Below are 12,654 nucleotides of genomic sequence, written 5' to 3'. Positions count from 1 at the left end.
AAACTCCTATTCAATATAGTACTGGAAATCCTACCCAGAGCAATCAGGCAAGAAAAAGAAATAAAAAGTATGAGAAGTGGAAAAGAAGAAATAAAAATGTTAATAGAAAATTCTAAAGACTCCACCAAAAAACTGTTAGATTTAATGAACAAATTCAGTAAAGTTCCAAGATACAAAAGTAACAGTCGTGTTTCTATACACTAACAATGAATTATCTGAAAAAGAAATAAAGAAAATGATCCCATTTACAGTAGCATCAAAAACAATAAAATACTTAGGAATAAATTTAACCAAGGACATGAAAGATCTCTACACTGAAAACTATCAAAACAAGACATCAATGAAAGAAACTGTAGATACAAATAAATGGAACGCTATCCTGTGCTCATGGATTGGAAGATTTTTTTAAATTTCCATATTACTTAAAGCCATCTATAGATTCAATGCTATCCCTATCAAGATTCCAATGGCATTTTTTACAGAAGTAGAAAAAAACAACACTAAAATTTATACGGAAGCACAAAAGACTCTGAATAGCCAAAGCAATCCTGAGAAAGAAGTACAAAGTGGGTAGCATCACATTTTCTGATTACAAGCTATATTATAAAGCTAGTTATCAAAACAGTATGGTAACGGCATTAAAACAGACACACACCAATGGAACAGAATCAAGAGCCCAGAAATAAACCCAGTGATATACAGTCAAGCAATATTTCACAAGGGAGCCAAGAATACTCAATGGAGAAAAGACAGTCTTTCCAATAAATACTGCTGGTAAAATTGAATATTCACATGCAAAAGAATGAAAGTAGACGTCTATCTTACACCACTCACAAAAATTAACTTGAAATGGATTAAAGACTTGACTGTAAGACTAGAAACAATAAAACTCCTAGAAAATAATATAGGCAGTAAGCGCCATGATATCAGTCTTTGCAATGATTTTTTGGATATGACAAAGCACAAACAAAATAAAAAATAAACAAGTGGGACTACATCAAAGTAAAAAGCTTCTGCACAGCAAATGAAACCATTAACAAAAATGAAAGGATAACCTACAAAATGGGAAAAAAATATTTGTAAACCATATATCTGATAAGAGGTTAATATCTAAAATATATAAACAACTTGCAACTCAACAGCAAAAAATAAATAAGTAAATAATAATAATCTAATTAAAAACGGGCAAAGACATTTCTCTAATGAAGAAAGATATGAAAGGCCAACAGCTACATGCAAAGCTGTCACCATCACTAACCATTAGGGAAATACAAACCAAAACCACAATGAGATACCACTTCACACCAATCAGAACGTCTTAACATCAAAAAGACAAGAGATAATACATGCTGACAAGGATGTGGAGAAAAGCGAACCCCTGTGTACTGTTGGTGAGATTACAGATTGGTACAGCCACTATGGTGAACAGTATGGAGGTTCCTCAAAAAATTAAAAAACAGAACTACAACATGATACAGCAATTCCACTTCTGGGAATATATCTGAAGTAAATGAAAACACTATGTCAAGGAGGTATCTGCACCTCCATGTTCACAGCAGCATTCGTTTACATGGAAACAACCTAAGTGTCCATCAAGGGATGAATGGATAAAGAAGTTGTGGTACATACATACACACACACACAGATGTTATTCAGCCATAAAGAAGGTGGAAATCCTGGGACAACACAGGAGGATTTGGGACAAAACAGACGGATCTTAAGGGCATTATGCTAAGTGAAATAAGTCAGTCAGAGAAAGACAAATACTGTATGATCTCATTTATATATGAAATCTAAAAAAAAGAAAAAAGAAAAAAACCAAACTCGTACAAAAAGAGATCAGATTTGTGGCTACCAGAGGCAGGGAGTGAGGTGGAGCGGAAATTGGAAGATGTGGTCAAAAGGTATAAACTTCCAGTTATAAGATAAATAAGTACTAGGGAAGTAATGTACAACATGAGGACTATAGTTAACACTGTTATATGGTATACATCAAAGTTGTTAAGGGAATAAATCCTGAGTTCTCATCACAAGGGAAAAGAACATTTTTCTTTCTTTTTTTTTTGTATCTACATGAGATGATGGATGTTAACTAAACTTGTGGTAATCATTTCACAGTGTATCTAAGTCAATTCATTATGCTGTACATCTTAAACTTATATAGTGCTGTATGTCAATTTTATCTCAATAAAACTAGGAAAAAATGTTAAAATCCCCTCTATAAGCCATCATCTCAGGGCACATAGTGTTCTCCCTCAAACTCAGGCTTTCACAATTAATGCAGAGGCAATGTAAAGAACTAGATTGCTGAGGAGGGGCTGTGTCATGGCTGTGGCTGGGTAGTCCTGCTCTGGGTGACCCTGAGGCTTCTGCTTAGTTTCTGCAGCCTTGTCTCCCCAGAGTAAAATGGGAGCATCATTTGCCTGATGACAGATTCCCTAGGCTTTTGCAATATTAGGCACTACAGTTCATCAAAAAGGACTGAAGACTATCTAACAAATCTCATTATTCCTTTACAACATTAACTCCCAAAACACACTAAAAATGCAGTAAAATATATAGAAAATGAGCTCCATGGTATCTCTTATGTATACCTAAAACAATTTTAATATTTATTTATTATTTGGCTGCGTCAGGTCTTAGTTGCAGCACGTGGGATCTTTTCTGTGGCATGCAGGATCTTTTGTTGTGGCACACAGGCTCTTCTTTGCAGTGCCTGGGCTCAGCAGTTGCGGTGCACGGGCTCTCTAGTTGTGGCATGAGGGCTCCAGAGCGTTCAGGCTCAGTAGTTGCAGCACACAGGCTCTCTAGCTGTGGCGTATGGACTCCAGAGCGCGTGGGCTCAGTAGTTGCAGCACACAGGCTTAGTTGCCCCCCAGCACGTGGGATCTTAGTTCCCCAACCAGGGATCGTGTCCCCTTAATTTGAAGGTGGATTCTTAACCACCGGACCAAGGAAGTCTCCTTAACAAAAGTTTTAAAGTATGTTATGCAGACCAATCAGCAAGACTGTACTTGTTACTACTTGTTCTTCACCTGCTGGGGTAACCTTGGGCCCAAGCCCTGGGCAGGCCTCACCCCTTGGACATGGACACTTCCCTTTTCTCCAACATCATCCCACATCTTTTAACTCTGAATTACCAACTCCCTTATTAAAAAGGAGGAATCAATTTTCCTTCACAGAAGAAATTATTTTATTCCATTTGAAAAAAAGTATACAGATATTCATTCTTTGCCTGGCAAAAGTCATTTTCTCATGAGAGTCTGAGTCCTGCCTGGTGAAATTAATGGTGACAAATGGTTAGAGAAACCTGTGGCCCTCAGGGGCACAGTGCACACAAACATTTGGCTGGAAAAGCATTTACATGATCAAAACATTTCCTGTAGCAAAGGCTGACAAGTCCATTTTATCCTGAAGACCATTTTGCTTTTGAAGAAAACATTTAATTTTGAAGATAATTTAAATTTGCTAATTGAACCCAGGGCAAAATAGTTTTTCACGTAACTGAGAGGGGAAAGAAACTGGAAGCCCATCTCAGGTACTTGTCCGCCACATTCCCCTCCTCTTACATGATGAGCTCTTTTAAATTGATCTCTAGGCTGAATGTGTCAAATGTCTTAAAACTGCCTAAAACCCCAGAGCAGCATGTTTTCCTCCCTGGAGACAGACCTCCCTAAGGCTGAGCCACCAGCCACCCTGGCCAATTTCCACTCCTCCAAGGGACCGAGGCAGACTCCTGCCCTCACCCCATTCACACTTGCTCCACCAGCAAGGTCTCAGAGGCCAACCCATGCCCTCCACGAGCCTCTGAACTTAGCACCACTGTTGCCTTGTCATAGGAGGAGACGGGCAAACCCCCAGGCCCCTCTTTTTACGGTCTTCCACAGCAAGGGTCACCTCTAGGCCCTCCATTAAGTGTTCAATATTTTAACATTATGAGCTACATTGTATTCACCCAAGGAAAAGTGACTGAGCCCCGTTCCTGTTCTGTGGCTCTAGAAGTCCTAAGGATGGAGTCAAGGAAGCAGCAGGAAGCAAGCCCATTCTCCCTGTACCACTCTTCCAGACACATACAGGGGCCAGCAAAAGCTGGATTGATGACTGTTCAGCCTTATAAGTGTCACATGTTGGGACCTCGGTGATAGGCACTCATCCTTCTCCCTATACCTACTCCACTCCAGACACTGACCAGAAAGAGATCCTTCCAAGAATGCTGACTTGGGGACTCCAGTTAGCAATCACTGCAGAAATGCTCCTCAGGTGAAACTGGGCCATGGCCTCCAAATGTCCTGGCCAGGAAGTGCTTAAAACGTGCCTGTGTGTCAGATTAAGGAGCTCTAAAATTACGAGGAACAGAACTGCTATTTACTCAGTATTATAGCAATTTAGATTTAGGGCTTTTTAAATTCTAGATATGACATTGCCTCAAAAAGGCTGTCTGAGGGGGCAAATGTGAAGCAGGGCTTATTACAACTGTCATGTGTCACACTCTGAAACAGGGTGACATCCCATCGCTATTGCACAACACCTTTGTTGGGGGGACACAAAACATCATTTGTCAGAGCCAGTCACTCCTCCACAGCAGGCAGGGGACAAAGCAAACATCCAGACAACCAAAGCTGATACCAGGGGCTCCCATACTGCAGGTCCATCTGCCAAGGTCATTCATCTCCCTCCAAGCACGTCCAGCTTGGGGACCTACACAGTGCTATTGTGAAGACATTCATGGCCAGTCCACTAAATGCCTTCAAGGGACAGCATCTGTCATGTGTAAATGTCTCTCCTGCCGCTCCTCTTTGGATGTAGGAGGTTGAGGATGCTGGTATTTTGGCTCCCACAGCCTTGGATCAGGCGAGTCTATTCCCCATGATGAGTGTGATTGACATGATGGTGGCTTCTGTAACGCGTCCATATGTCACAGAAAAAAAAAATGCAGCACGCTAAGATATGGCCAATGTCGGCTGATGCACATTAGGAGCGCAAGTGCTAAAGCTGCCCTGATTCCTTAGAAACAACAAGAGCTAGTTCTCCCCGTGGGTGGTCTGACTGAACTGGCTGTCTGAAGAGGGAATGGTTGGCAATGGAATCGCTAATTTGGGGGATTGCCCTAGAACTGCACTCACTGCCATCGAGCCATTAGGGATAGCAGTTGTATTCAAGATACTAGGGATCTCACTAGTATTTTGTATTTTAAAATAGACCAAATAAAACACTGGTAAAACAATTCCAATCAGAAGCATGATAAAAACAGCATTCCACCTCTGAATTCCACAGTCTGCACCGTTTGTAGGTATCTTCGGAAGAGTCGGAAGCAGTGGCTGACTGGAGCTCTCTATGCAGTAACTTTCACTCAAAAAGATTTCTGACTGCACTGCATGCTCAATATTCTGGTCAATGCCCTTAAAGAAGTCCGTCAGTGGGTTAGACGAGGCACTGGCACTGACAGCTGCTCTGTCTGGGTCTGGCTGCTCCTCGAAGGTCACTCTGGTCTCTGTAGATGAGCTCAGGAGGGGTCTGAGTTCTTTGTGGGTCTCTGTTAGGATCCCGTGGTTTTTCACTGGAATCTTAACAGATTTCAAAGCATGTAAGTCTTGTTCTCTGATGAAGTTGTTGACTTTCTTGATATCTGCAACCTAGGGAAGCCATGAAGACAAACATCATGAAATGATGTAAAGCTCCTTAAAACTAATATCCAAAAAGTGTTGCTTAAACTTTCTGGGTGATGGTCCAAGCCCACACAGCTTAAGAATCTGATGAACACTGGAAAACTGTACCTACACACAAAATTTAGTTTAGGCTGAATAACTTCGTTTTTTGGCTTTAATTCAGCCTTAATGTATAGCTTAATCATAAGATTTTTTTTATAGACTTACAAGTTTGAACAACTCAAGATTAGTTTTGGAAAAGACTTTGTTTAAAGTGTGCCTTCAACAAAATGCTTTTAGGTGAAACACATCATGGTAAAAGAAGGCTGTACCCTTTCTACATTTAACTTTTGAGAAAACAGTGCCCCCATCTGGGTGACTCTCTCCTGCATTAGAACTTAATTTAGTAGCTGTAGTAGACATTAGCATTCAGCAAACACAAAGCCTCAGCCAGCTCTACAAACACTAGAACCTAGTTCAACTGTAACAACATTTTAAAAGGTGTGCCCTCATGATTATACGACGTTTTCTTTCCCAGAAGTACTGTATGGCCTATAAACTTATTTTTAAAATAAAAGCGACCTAGAGTTAATTCACCTCAAGGATTTCACAACACTTCTTTTCATTTAGAAACATGCAGAGAACTTGGAAACTACAGACTGAAATCTTCTATTCCCATATTAGGACTTGAGGAGAAAGGAACACGACTGTGAGTTTTAAAAAGTAACAAAGTTTATGACAAATTCCTCTCATAATCAAACCTTAATTTTTAAAAAGTAGGGGGAAATATAAGTCAAAGATAGATCCTCCCTGAAGTTATTGTTTGAAAACTTACCAAAAGCATCAGAGATGGACTCTAAGGTTCTAACTCCTAAGTCCACTTAAACTAGAGTGTAAATACAGCCAACAGACTTTATTCAAATCAATCATCTTCATTATTTTCATTACTTAGCAAGTCCTTTTATCATTTAATTGAATTGGGGTGGTGGACATTTTTAATTTATTATATCCTGAAACTTAAGGTGCTTGAGATATTTTTGTCTTTGATCCTAATAAACTAACATCAAATTTATTTACTTCAAATAGGAAAGCTAATCACTTCTTAGATACATTATACAGTCCTTTTGGATTTATTAAACATCACTGTTCCAAGAAGCCCATTGCATCTATTCAGGTCTTTGTAGGAGAGGATTCAGTTTTCAGCCCTTGCTCTATAAACCATATTAATATAGTATGTCTACAGAAGCTGATTATAAGAGTCAAATATAAATCTCAGTACAGTTTACAGACCACTATGTGTCCCTGGAGACCAGTTTATTTCCCTGGGAAACAACACCTCCACACATGTTGAGTCATTTGATCCTTGTTAGGTAAATGACAGACCCTTCAAGAATGAAAAGATTTTTTTAAATAAGTAGCTTATATAGCCTTAGAGAAAGCCATAGAAAGTAGCAGCACAGTGCTAGCAAAATGAAATAGTTTCCATCTAGGAGAAAATGCAGCAATTCAATAAATACCTTCCTACTTACTTTGCCATTGTTAATCACTCTGAATGCTAAAAATATAATTAAAGAGAGAAACAGGGTTATATAGATACACAGCATAGAAAGGATAGATCATGCAGTTCTAAAAGAGAGAAGGCAAAACTTTACCAATCAAATAAGCTACAACCAGCAAGAAAGGTTTAGAAAAAGAAAAGTAGCAAAAAAAAAAAAAAAAGCAAGCATACCAAAGAAATCTTGGATAAACTCTACGTGGCATCTCTGGCCCCATTATGTCTTAAATAAGATGTGCTCAAAAGAAAAAAGAAACAGGTTTCAGAATTTCATTTTGGAGGGACAAGGAAGAGATGCAGAGAGGGAACTGCCCTGTCACCTGAAATTCCTGACTAATTCCCTCTCTCTCTGAGGAACGGAAGGTCCTTCCACCTGCCTTCCATCTCTAGCTAGACAGGGGTATCCTTTACTCTAGAGCAGGCTTCTTCCAACCACCTCTGGGGTCAGAAAGGGTCCCCACTCTTCAGTGAGCTCCTCTGTTCTTCTAAACACAGGGGCTGAAGGGCAGGTGGCGCCTTCACCTGTGGGGTTTCTTACTTTGCAGCCATACTGAAGAGCGAGCTTGTTGAGGCTGTCCTCCTGGGCCAGCTCCCGCTGCAGCAGCACGACGTCCCCTGCTCCTGGCTGGTGAGGGTGGTGGGCACCCTTCTTCTGGCGCTCCTTGCCCCGGGGCCGCAGAGCTACTTGGTGGGACTCTTCCTCAGAGGAGTCCCCGGAGTCCCCAACACCATTCTCAAACATGTAAATGTGGCTGGTCGGAGTCCTACAGACCACGGCTGGGCCTTGGAAGGTCTTGGTTAACACTTCCTTCTGCCTCATTTTCTTAACTGAAAACCAAACCCCAGGGTTAATTCCACACAAGGCATATTCATTCCTCTGTAGCTACACTGAAGATAAGTGTCTTCTTGTTGTTAGAGATAACTCCTTTCCCTAATATAAATACTCAACACATACCATCGGCACAAAAAATGTCAAAACGTGTTTACGCTGGCTGAGATGAAGGGAGAGAGACAGGCAAATAAATACACTCTTTTTTTCTAATTGCATACTTTTTGCGCAGAAAACAAGAGAGTCCTCTTTCTTCTCCCCTTATTCCTCATCCATAGCTATGTCTCCCCAAAACCCACATATGCAGATAAACAACTTCTCTTTTTGGTCCCAGAGTAGTAAAGAAGCAGCTGGGATCACTGCGATGAGCGGTAAAGACTGTTCCCAACTTCCTTCCTTGCACAGAACCTTTGTACAAAAAAATTCTTGCTCAACACTTCAAGCATTCCGAAGTAGCTTCACTTAAGGTCAAGACTAAGGACACTTACTTAGAAGAACTATGAGACTAAATACTCTTGACTTTGAAACGACTTTAATTATATAACATGTGAGGCAAGCTGGGGGAAGATTTCTGTCAAACTATGAAATTCGTCCGGTTTCTCACAGGTCCCTTGGCCTTCAGAACCTCCCCGTGTCTGGTTATTTTCACTTCCCGACCAGTGCGGAAGCCACAATACAAGCCTTTCCCCTCTCCAAGTTGCTCGAATGAACTTCCAGACATGAAATCTCCAACCCGGGAACGACAGCCTCAAAAAGAGTTGACACCGGGTTTCTTCGGAGCCAGAAAGAGGGGCGGCCCCCTCAGGACAGCGTGGCCACGGAGCGACCCCCCCACCTCGCCCCAGACCCCTCCCCGCACTCCGGGGGCCCCGCCGGCCCGGAGGAGGGAGGGAGGAGGCGGCTCTCCGGGTGCCCGAGGGTCACCTGCGGCGGCCCGAGGTCGGGGGGACCTTCCCGTCGGAGCTCAGCGCCTGCCAGGAGCCCCGGCGGCTCGCAGGCCTCAGTTTCCCTCGGAGCTCCTTCCGCGAAAGGGAGCTGACTGTAAAAACAGAGAGCGGCCCGCCTCTATGCTTAGACGGGTGGGGCCCCAACATTCAACAAAGGCATGACCTCCGACCTCTGACCTCCACCCCGGAAATCTCGGGGCAGTCCTCGACGGTCTGGGACGCTGCACCTCCAGCTGCAGGACGGTGACCTCAGAGAACCAGGAGTGGCGACTCGCCACCCAGCCGACGAGCTGGGCGACGCCGCAGCACCGCAACAGGCCCACGCAGCCCCTCTCCCGCAGGCCAGGTACCTCAGCGTCCCGGATGCGCCGAGACCGGTCGCAGCCGCCGCTGCTGCGCCTGCCGATTGGCTGCGGAAATCAGCATGTTCCCGGGGCGGGGAGGGCGAGGCAGCCAATGAAATCAGCGGTGGGCGGGGACTGGGGCGAGCCGGGCAGTGCTGAGAGGTCAGCACAGGACCTGCGGGGAGCGAGGCCCCGGGGGCGGGGGCGGGGGCGGGGGCGGGGCCCTGGGTCTGGGGCGGGGCCTCAGCTACTGGACTGGGGCTCGCCACACAAGCCTGTCTGCAGCTGCTGCACCGGCTGGTTCTGGCTGCAGTTTGTGCCTCTGCTGTAGGCTATTAAACACTTTAAAGTCTCCCTCCCAGCTTTCCACTGAGCCTCGGCTTTTTCACCCCGCCCTATGTCCATGGTCTGTAACGAGAGCTCAGATACCCAGTAGCGTGGGTGTCACCAGCTGAGGCCTCCGGCGGAGAAGGAGCCCCTCTGGCTCGGTCTAGGAGGGTGAGGGGTCTCTGCATGCTGAGCCTTCTCTGGCCTGAACACAGGGGGAGTTTGCTCCGCCGCGCCCCGCCCAAGAGGATAAAAAAGAAAAGTCCACCAATGTAAAACACTGAACCACGCAAACACGGACCAAGGAAACATAATTTATCAAGTGTCAGATGGCAGAGGACTCCTTAAGCTTAAAAGTGTTGGATGAACTCTTTCACACACTAAAGCACAAAAGTTTAAAACTGCAAAAGATTAAAATCCTTAATTGAGAGAGACCTCATTGAATTAATAAGAAACACACTAAGATTCCAGTAGATAAATAGATGAAGAGCATGAGTACACAATTCTGCAGAAGCAGAACACAAATGGCTATCAGGGAAGAGAAGTTAACCCTCACTAGCAATCAAATTAAACAACAAAGCAAAAGGATTAAAACAATAAGATCTCAGAAACCCCTTCTATGGCTTTCCATCCCACTTAGAATAAAAGTCAAGTTCTTTATCTTGGCAGACAAAGTCCAGGGTGGTGTGAGGGCTCCAGCGCAGTCTCTGCCATTCTACCTGTTCCTTTCAGCCACGCCCCACTTTTCCCTGGCCTTTTAACACCCAGATCTCCCACCTCTGGCCCTTCACAGGAATGTCCTTCTCTCAGCTGCTGGCATGGCTAGAGCTTCTGACCATCAGGCCTCAGACAAGTCACCTTCTCAGCAGGTGTCCACCCTATATACATGTGTGCTCCCTCCATGTTCTGGCAGATCAATTTGTTTCTTCATTGCACTTCCTGCTTAATTTACTTGTTTTATTGCCAGAATCCTCCTGCCCCTAATTATCATCTCTGTTTTGCTCACCACTCCCGGTGCCCAACTCAGTGCTTGCACTTAGTAGGTGCTCATTAAATAGTGGTTCAATAGGAGAGACATTAAGTGACCTCAGTAAAGTACACAGGAAGGAAGTAACAGCACCAAAATCCAGGTCCTTCTATGTTTGATTCCAAAGGCCCAGCTGTCTGGCCCAGAGCACCTGGCCATGGCCTGGTAGATTTGGCAAGCCTAGGAGTCAGAATTTAAAAGTGTGATTAATGGGAGAGGAGTCAGAACAGAACCTGCATATCTGAATTAATATAGCCACACTCTGATCAGTTATAGTCGCTTCTTTCATTCAGCTGTCCAATAAAAAACAAATCCAGATTCAGGAGGGACTTTCTTCAAAAGGATTACTGCCAGAGGAGAAAGGGACTGTTGCAGTGGGGGAGGAGGACTATTGCAATAGAGAGAAGGTCTGTAATGCCTGCAAGCATCTAAGAGTTAGGCAGAAAGGGTTGCTCTTTTATAAAGAGGAATAAACAAGACTAGAAAGAACCAGGTGTGGGGAAGTGGGATGAAAGGGTGACAGGACTGGATGGTAAATCCAGCCTATTCTCAGGTGGGACTGTATGCTGGCTCAGGCTGAGGCTGGGCCAAAGTTCATTCAGGGGCCTGGACGACGGAGAGAGGCTTAATGCAAGTTTGGTTAACAAGCATTTTTTTCTAATTGACCAATGGGGACAAGAGGCTCAGCTCATCATTTATGAGGCAAAGAAAAGAAATTTGTTTCTGACCTTGTCATAGATAAACAAGGGGGGCATCTGTGAGTCTTCTCTAAGTCATATGGGGAAGGAAGGGTGGTTCTTTGCAATAAGCCATTTTCCAGAACACAAAAAGTTTGGGAGGTTTGTCTTAACCTTCATTGCTTTCCAGGAACACATGGCTTGGGTAAAGTTCAACATTGTCAAGCTTATATCAATGAATCTCTGTCCGCGTGTCGAGCACTGGGGCACAGTAGGAATTAAAGCTGGCAAGTCCTAATGGGGCTTACATTTCTAGAGGGAAGATGGGCAAAAACAAAGATATACACAGAAAAGAGCACTACAGATTTCACTAGAGCTTTGATGGTCGTGTCTGTTAACAAAAATTATCCAAACTTCATAAAGGCAAAAGGATGACTGTGTATCCTCTCAGTGCTAACCAAGTCTCAGCTTGGTTAGCAGGCCTGTGCAAGAATTATCTGATTCTCTAAGGCAGCGGTTCCCAAAGTGTGGTCTAGGGACTCTGGGAATACCTGAGACCTTTTCAAGAGGTCTGTGAGGTCAAAACTATTTTCATAGTAATGCCAATGTTATTTGCATTTTCCACTTCATTCTCTCTTGATAACCAGTAATTGAGCTAATGTATATTGAGCCCTTCCTGAGTACCAGGTAACACAACAACAGTATGTGTAGGTATTATTATAATCCCCAATTTACAGATGGAAAAACTGAGTATGAGAGAATTGCAAGTTGCATATCCAGTATCCATTCTAACCTTTTACTTAGGAACAAAGCCCTAACATTATTTGGGGAAACAATGTGCCAAGCTAAGACTACCTTTCCCTTCCTTGCAATGGGGTGTACCCATGTGAATAAATGCCAGACAATGAACTGTAAGAGGAAAATGTTGGATGGGACTTCTTAAAATGCTTTTTAAAGGAGGACATCTGCAAAAACTCTGTAAAATATTTTTACCCTTGCTCCTGCTGCCTGGAATGATAATGTGATGGCTAGAGCACCTACAGTCATCTTGGATCATCTTGGCAACATTGGAGGTGGAATCCATGTGCTAAGCACGCCAAAGCAGAAAGATGGAAGGTGTGTGAGGAAGAAATAAATACCTCTGTTGCTTAAGAGGTTGTGAAGATCTCTGTTAGTAGCAGCTGAAGTATTTCCTAATTTATATACTTAGGCACAGAGGTTAAGTTACTTGTATAAGATATCATAGCTAGGAAGTACAAGAGGCAAGATATAACCCCAGACAGTGACTACAAAGCCCACGGTC

At 43.5% G+C, this 12,654-nt stretch overlaps 1 protein-coding gene across 4 annotated transcripts; it reads right to left on the bottom strand.

Annotated features, from left to right (window-relative positions):
- Positions 1 to 3,201: 3,201 nt before the first annotated feature.
- On the bottom strand, positions 3,202 to 9,382 carry LYSMD4 (LysM domain containing 4). 4 transcript variants are annotated; one of them, XM_068556849.1, is made up of 3 exons: positions 9,327 to 9,382; positions 7,739 to 8,028; positions 3,202 to 5,633 (listed from the first exon to the last, which is right to left on the bottom strand). In XM_068556849.1, exons 2-3 carry the CDS (start codon positions 8,018 to 8,020, stop codon positions 5,022 to 5,024), a joined length of 894 nt encoding a protein of 297 aa, XP_068412950.1. In that variant the 5' UTR covers positions 8,021 to 8,028; positions 9,327 to 9,382; the 3' UTR covers positions 3,202 to 5,021. The 4 variants fall into 4 exon arrangements, with proteins under 4 accessions (XP_068412950.1, XP_068412951.1, XP_068412948.1 ...); XM_068556850.1 differs by lacking the exon at positions 9,327 to 9,382 and adding an exon at positions 9,204 to 9,280; XM_068556847.1 differs by lacking the exon at positions 9,327 to 9,382 and adding an exon at positions 9,154 to 9,236.
- Positions 9,383 to 12,654: the final 3,272 nt, after the last annotated feature.

Source organism: Eschrichtius robustus, chromosome 1 (assembly GCF_028021215.1).
Source record: "Eschrichtius robustus isolate mEscRob2 chromosome 1, mEscRob2.pri, whole genome shotgun sequence".
NCBI classification, from domain to species: Eukaryota; Metazoa; Chordata; class Mammalia; order Artiodactyla; family Eschrichtiidae; genus Eschrichtius; species Eschrichtius robustus.
Note: the sequence above shows the minus strand (reverse complement) of the source record. Positions and strands in the feature narration are given on the sequence as shown.

What these genes read in the sequence shown, in the direction of transcription:
- LYSMD4 (XM_068556849.1), bottom strand. Translation starts at nt 8,020, where the DNA reads ATGAGGCAGAAGGAAGTGTTAACCAAGACCTTCCAAGGCCCAGCCGTG. An exon ending in CTCTTCAGTATGGCTGCAAA is followed by an intron (nt 5,634 to 7,738) that starts GTAAGAAACCCC and finishes TGGCTTCCCTAG; the next exon opens with GTTGCAGATATCAAGAAAGT.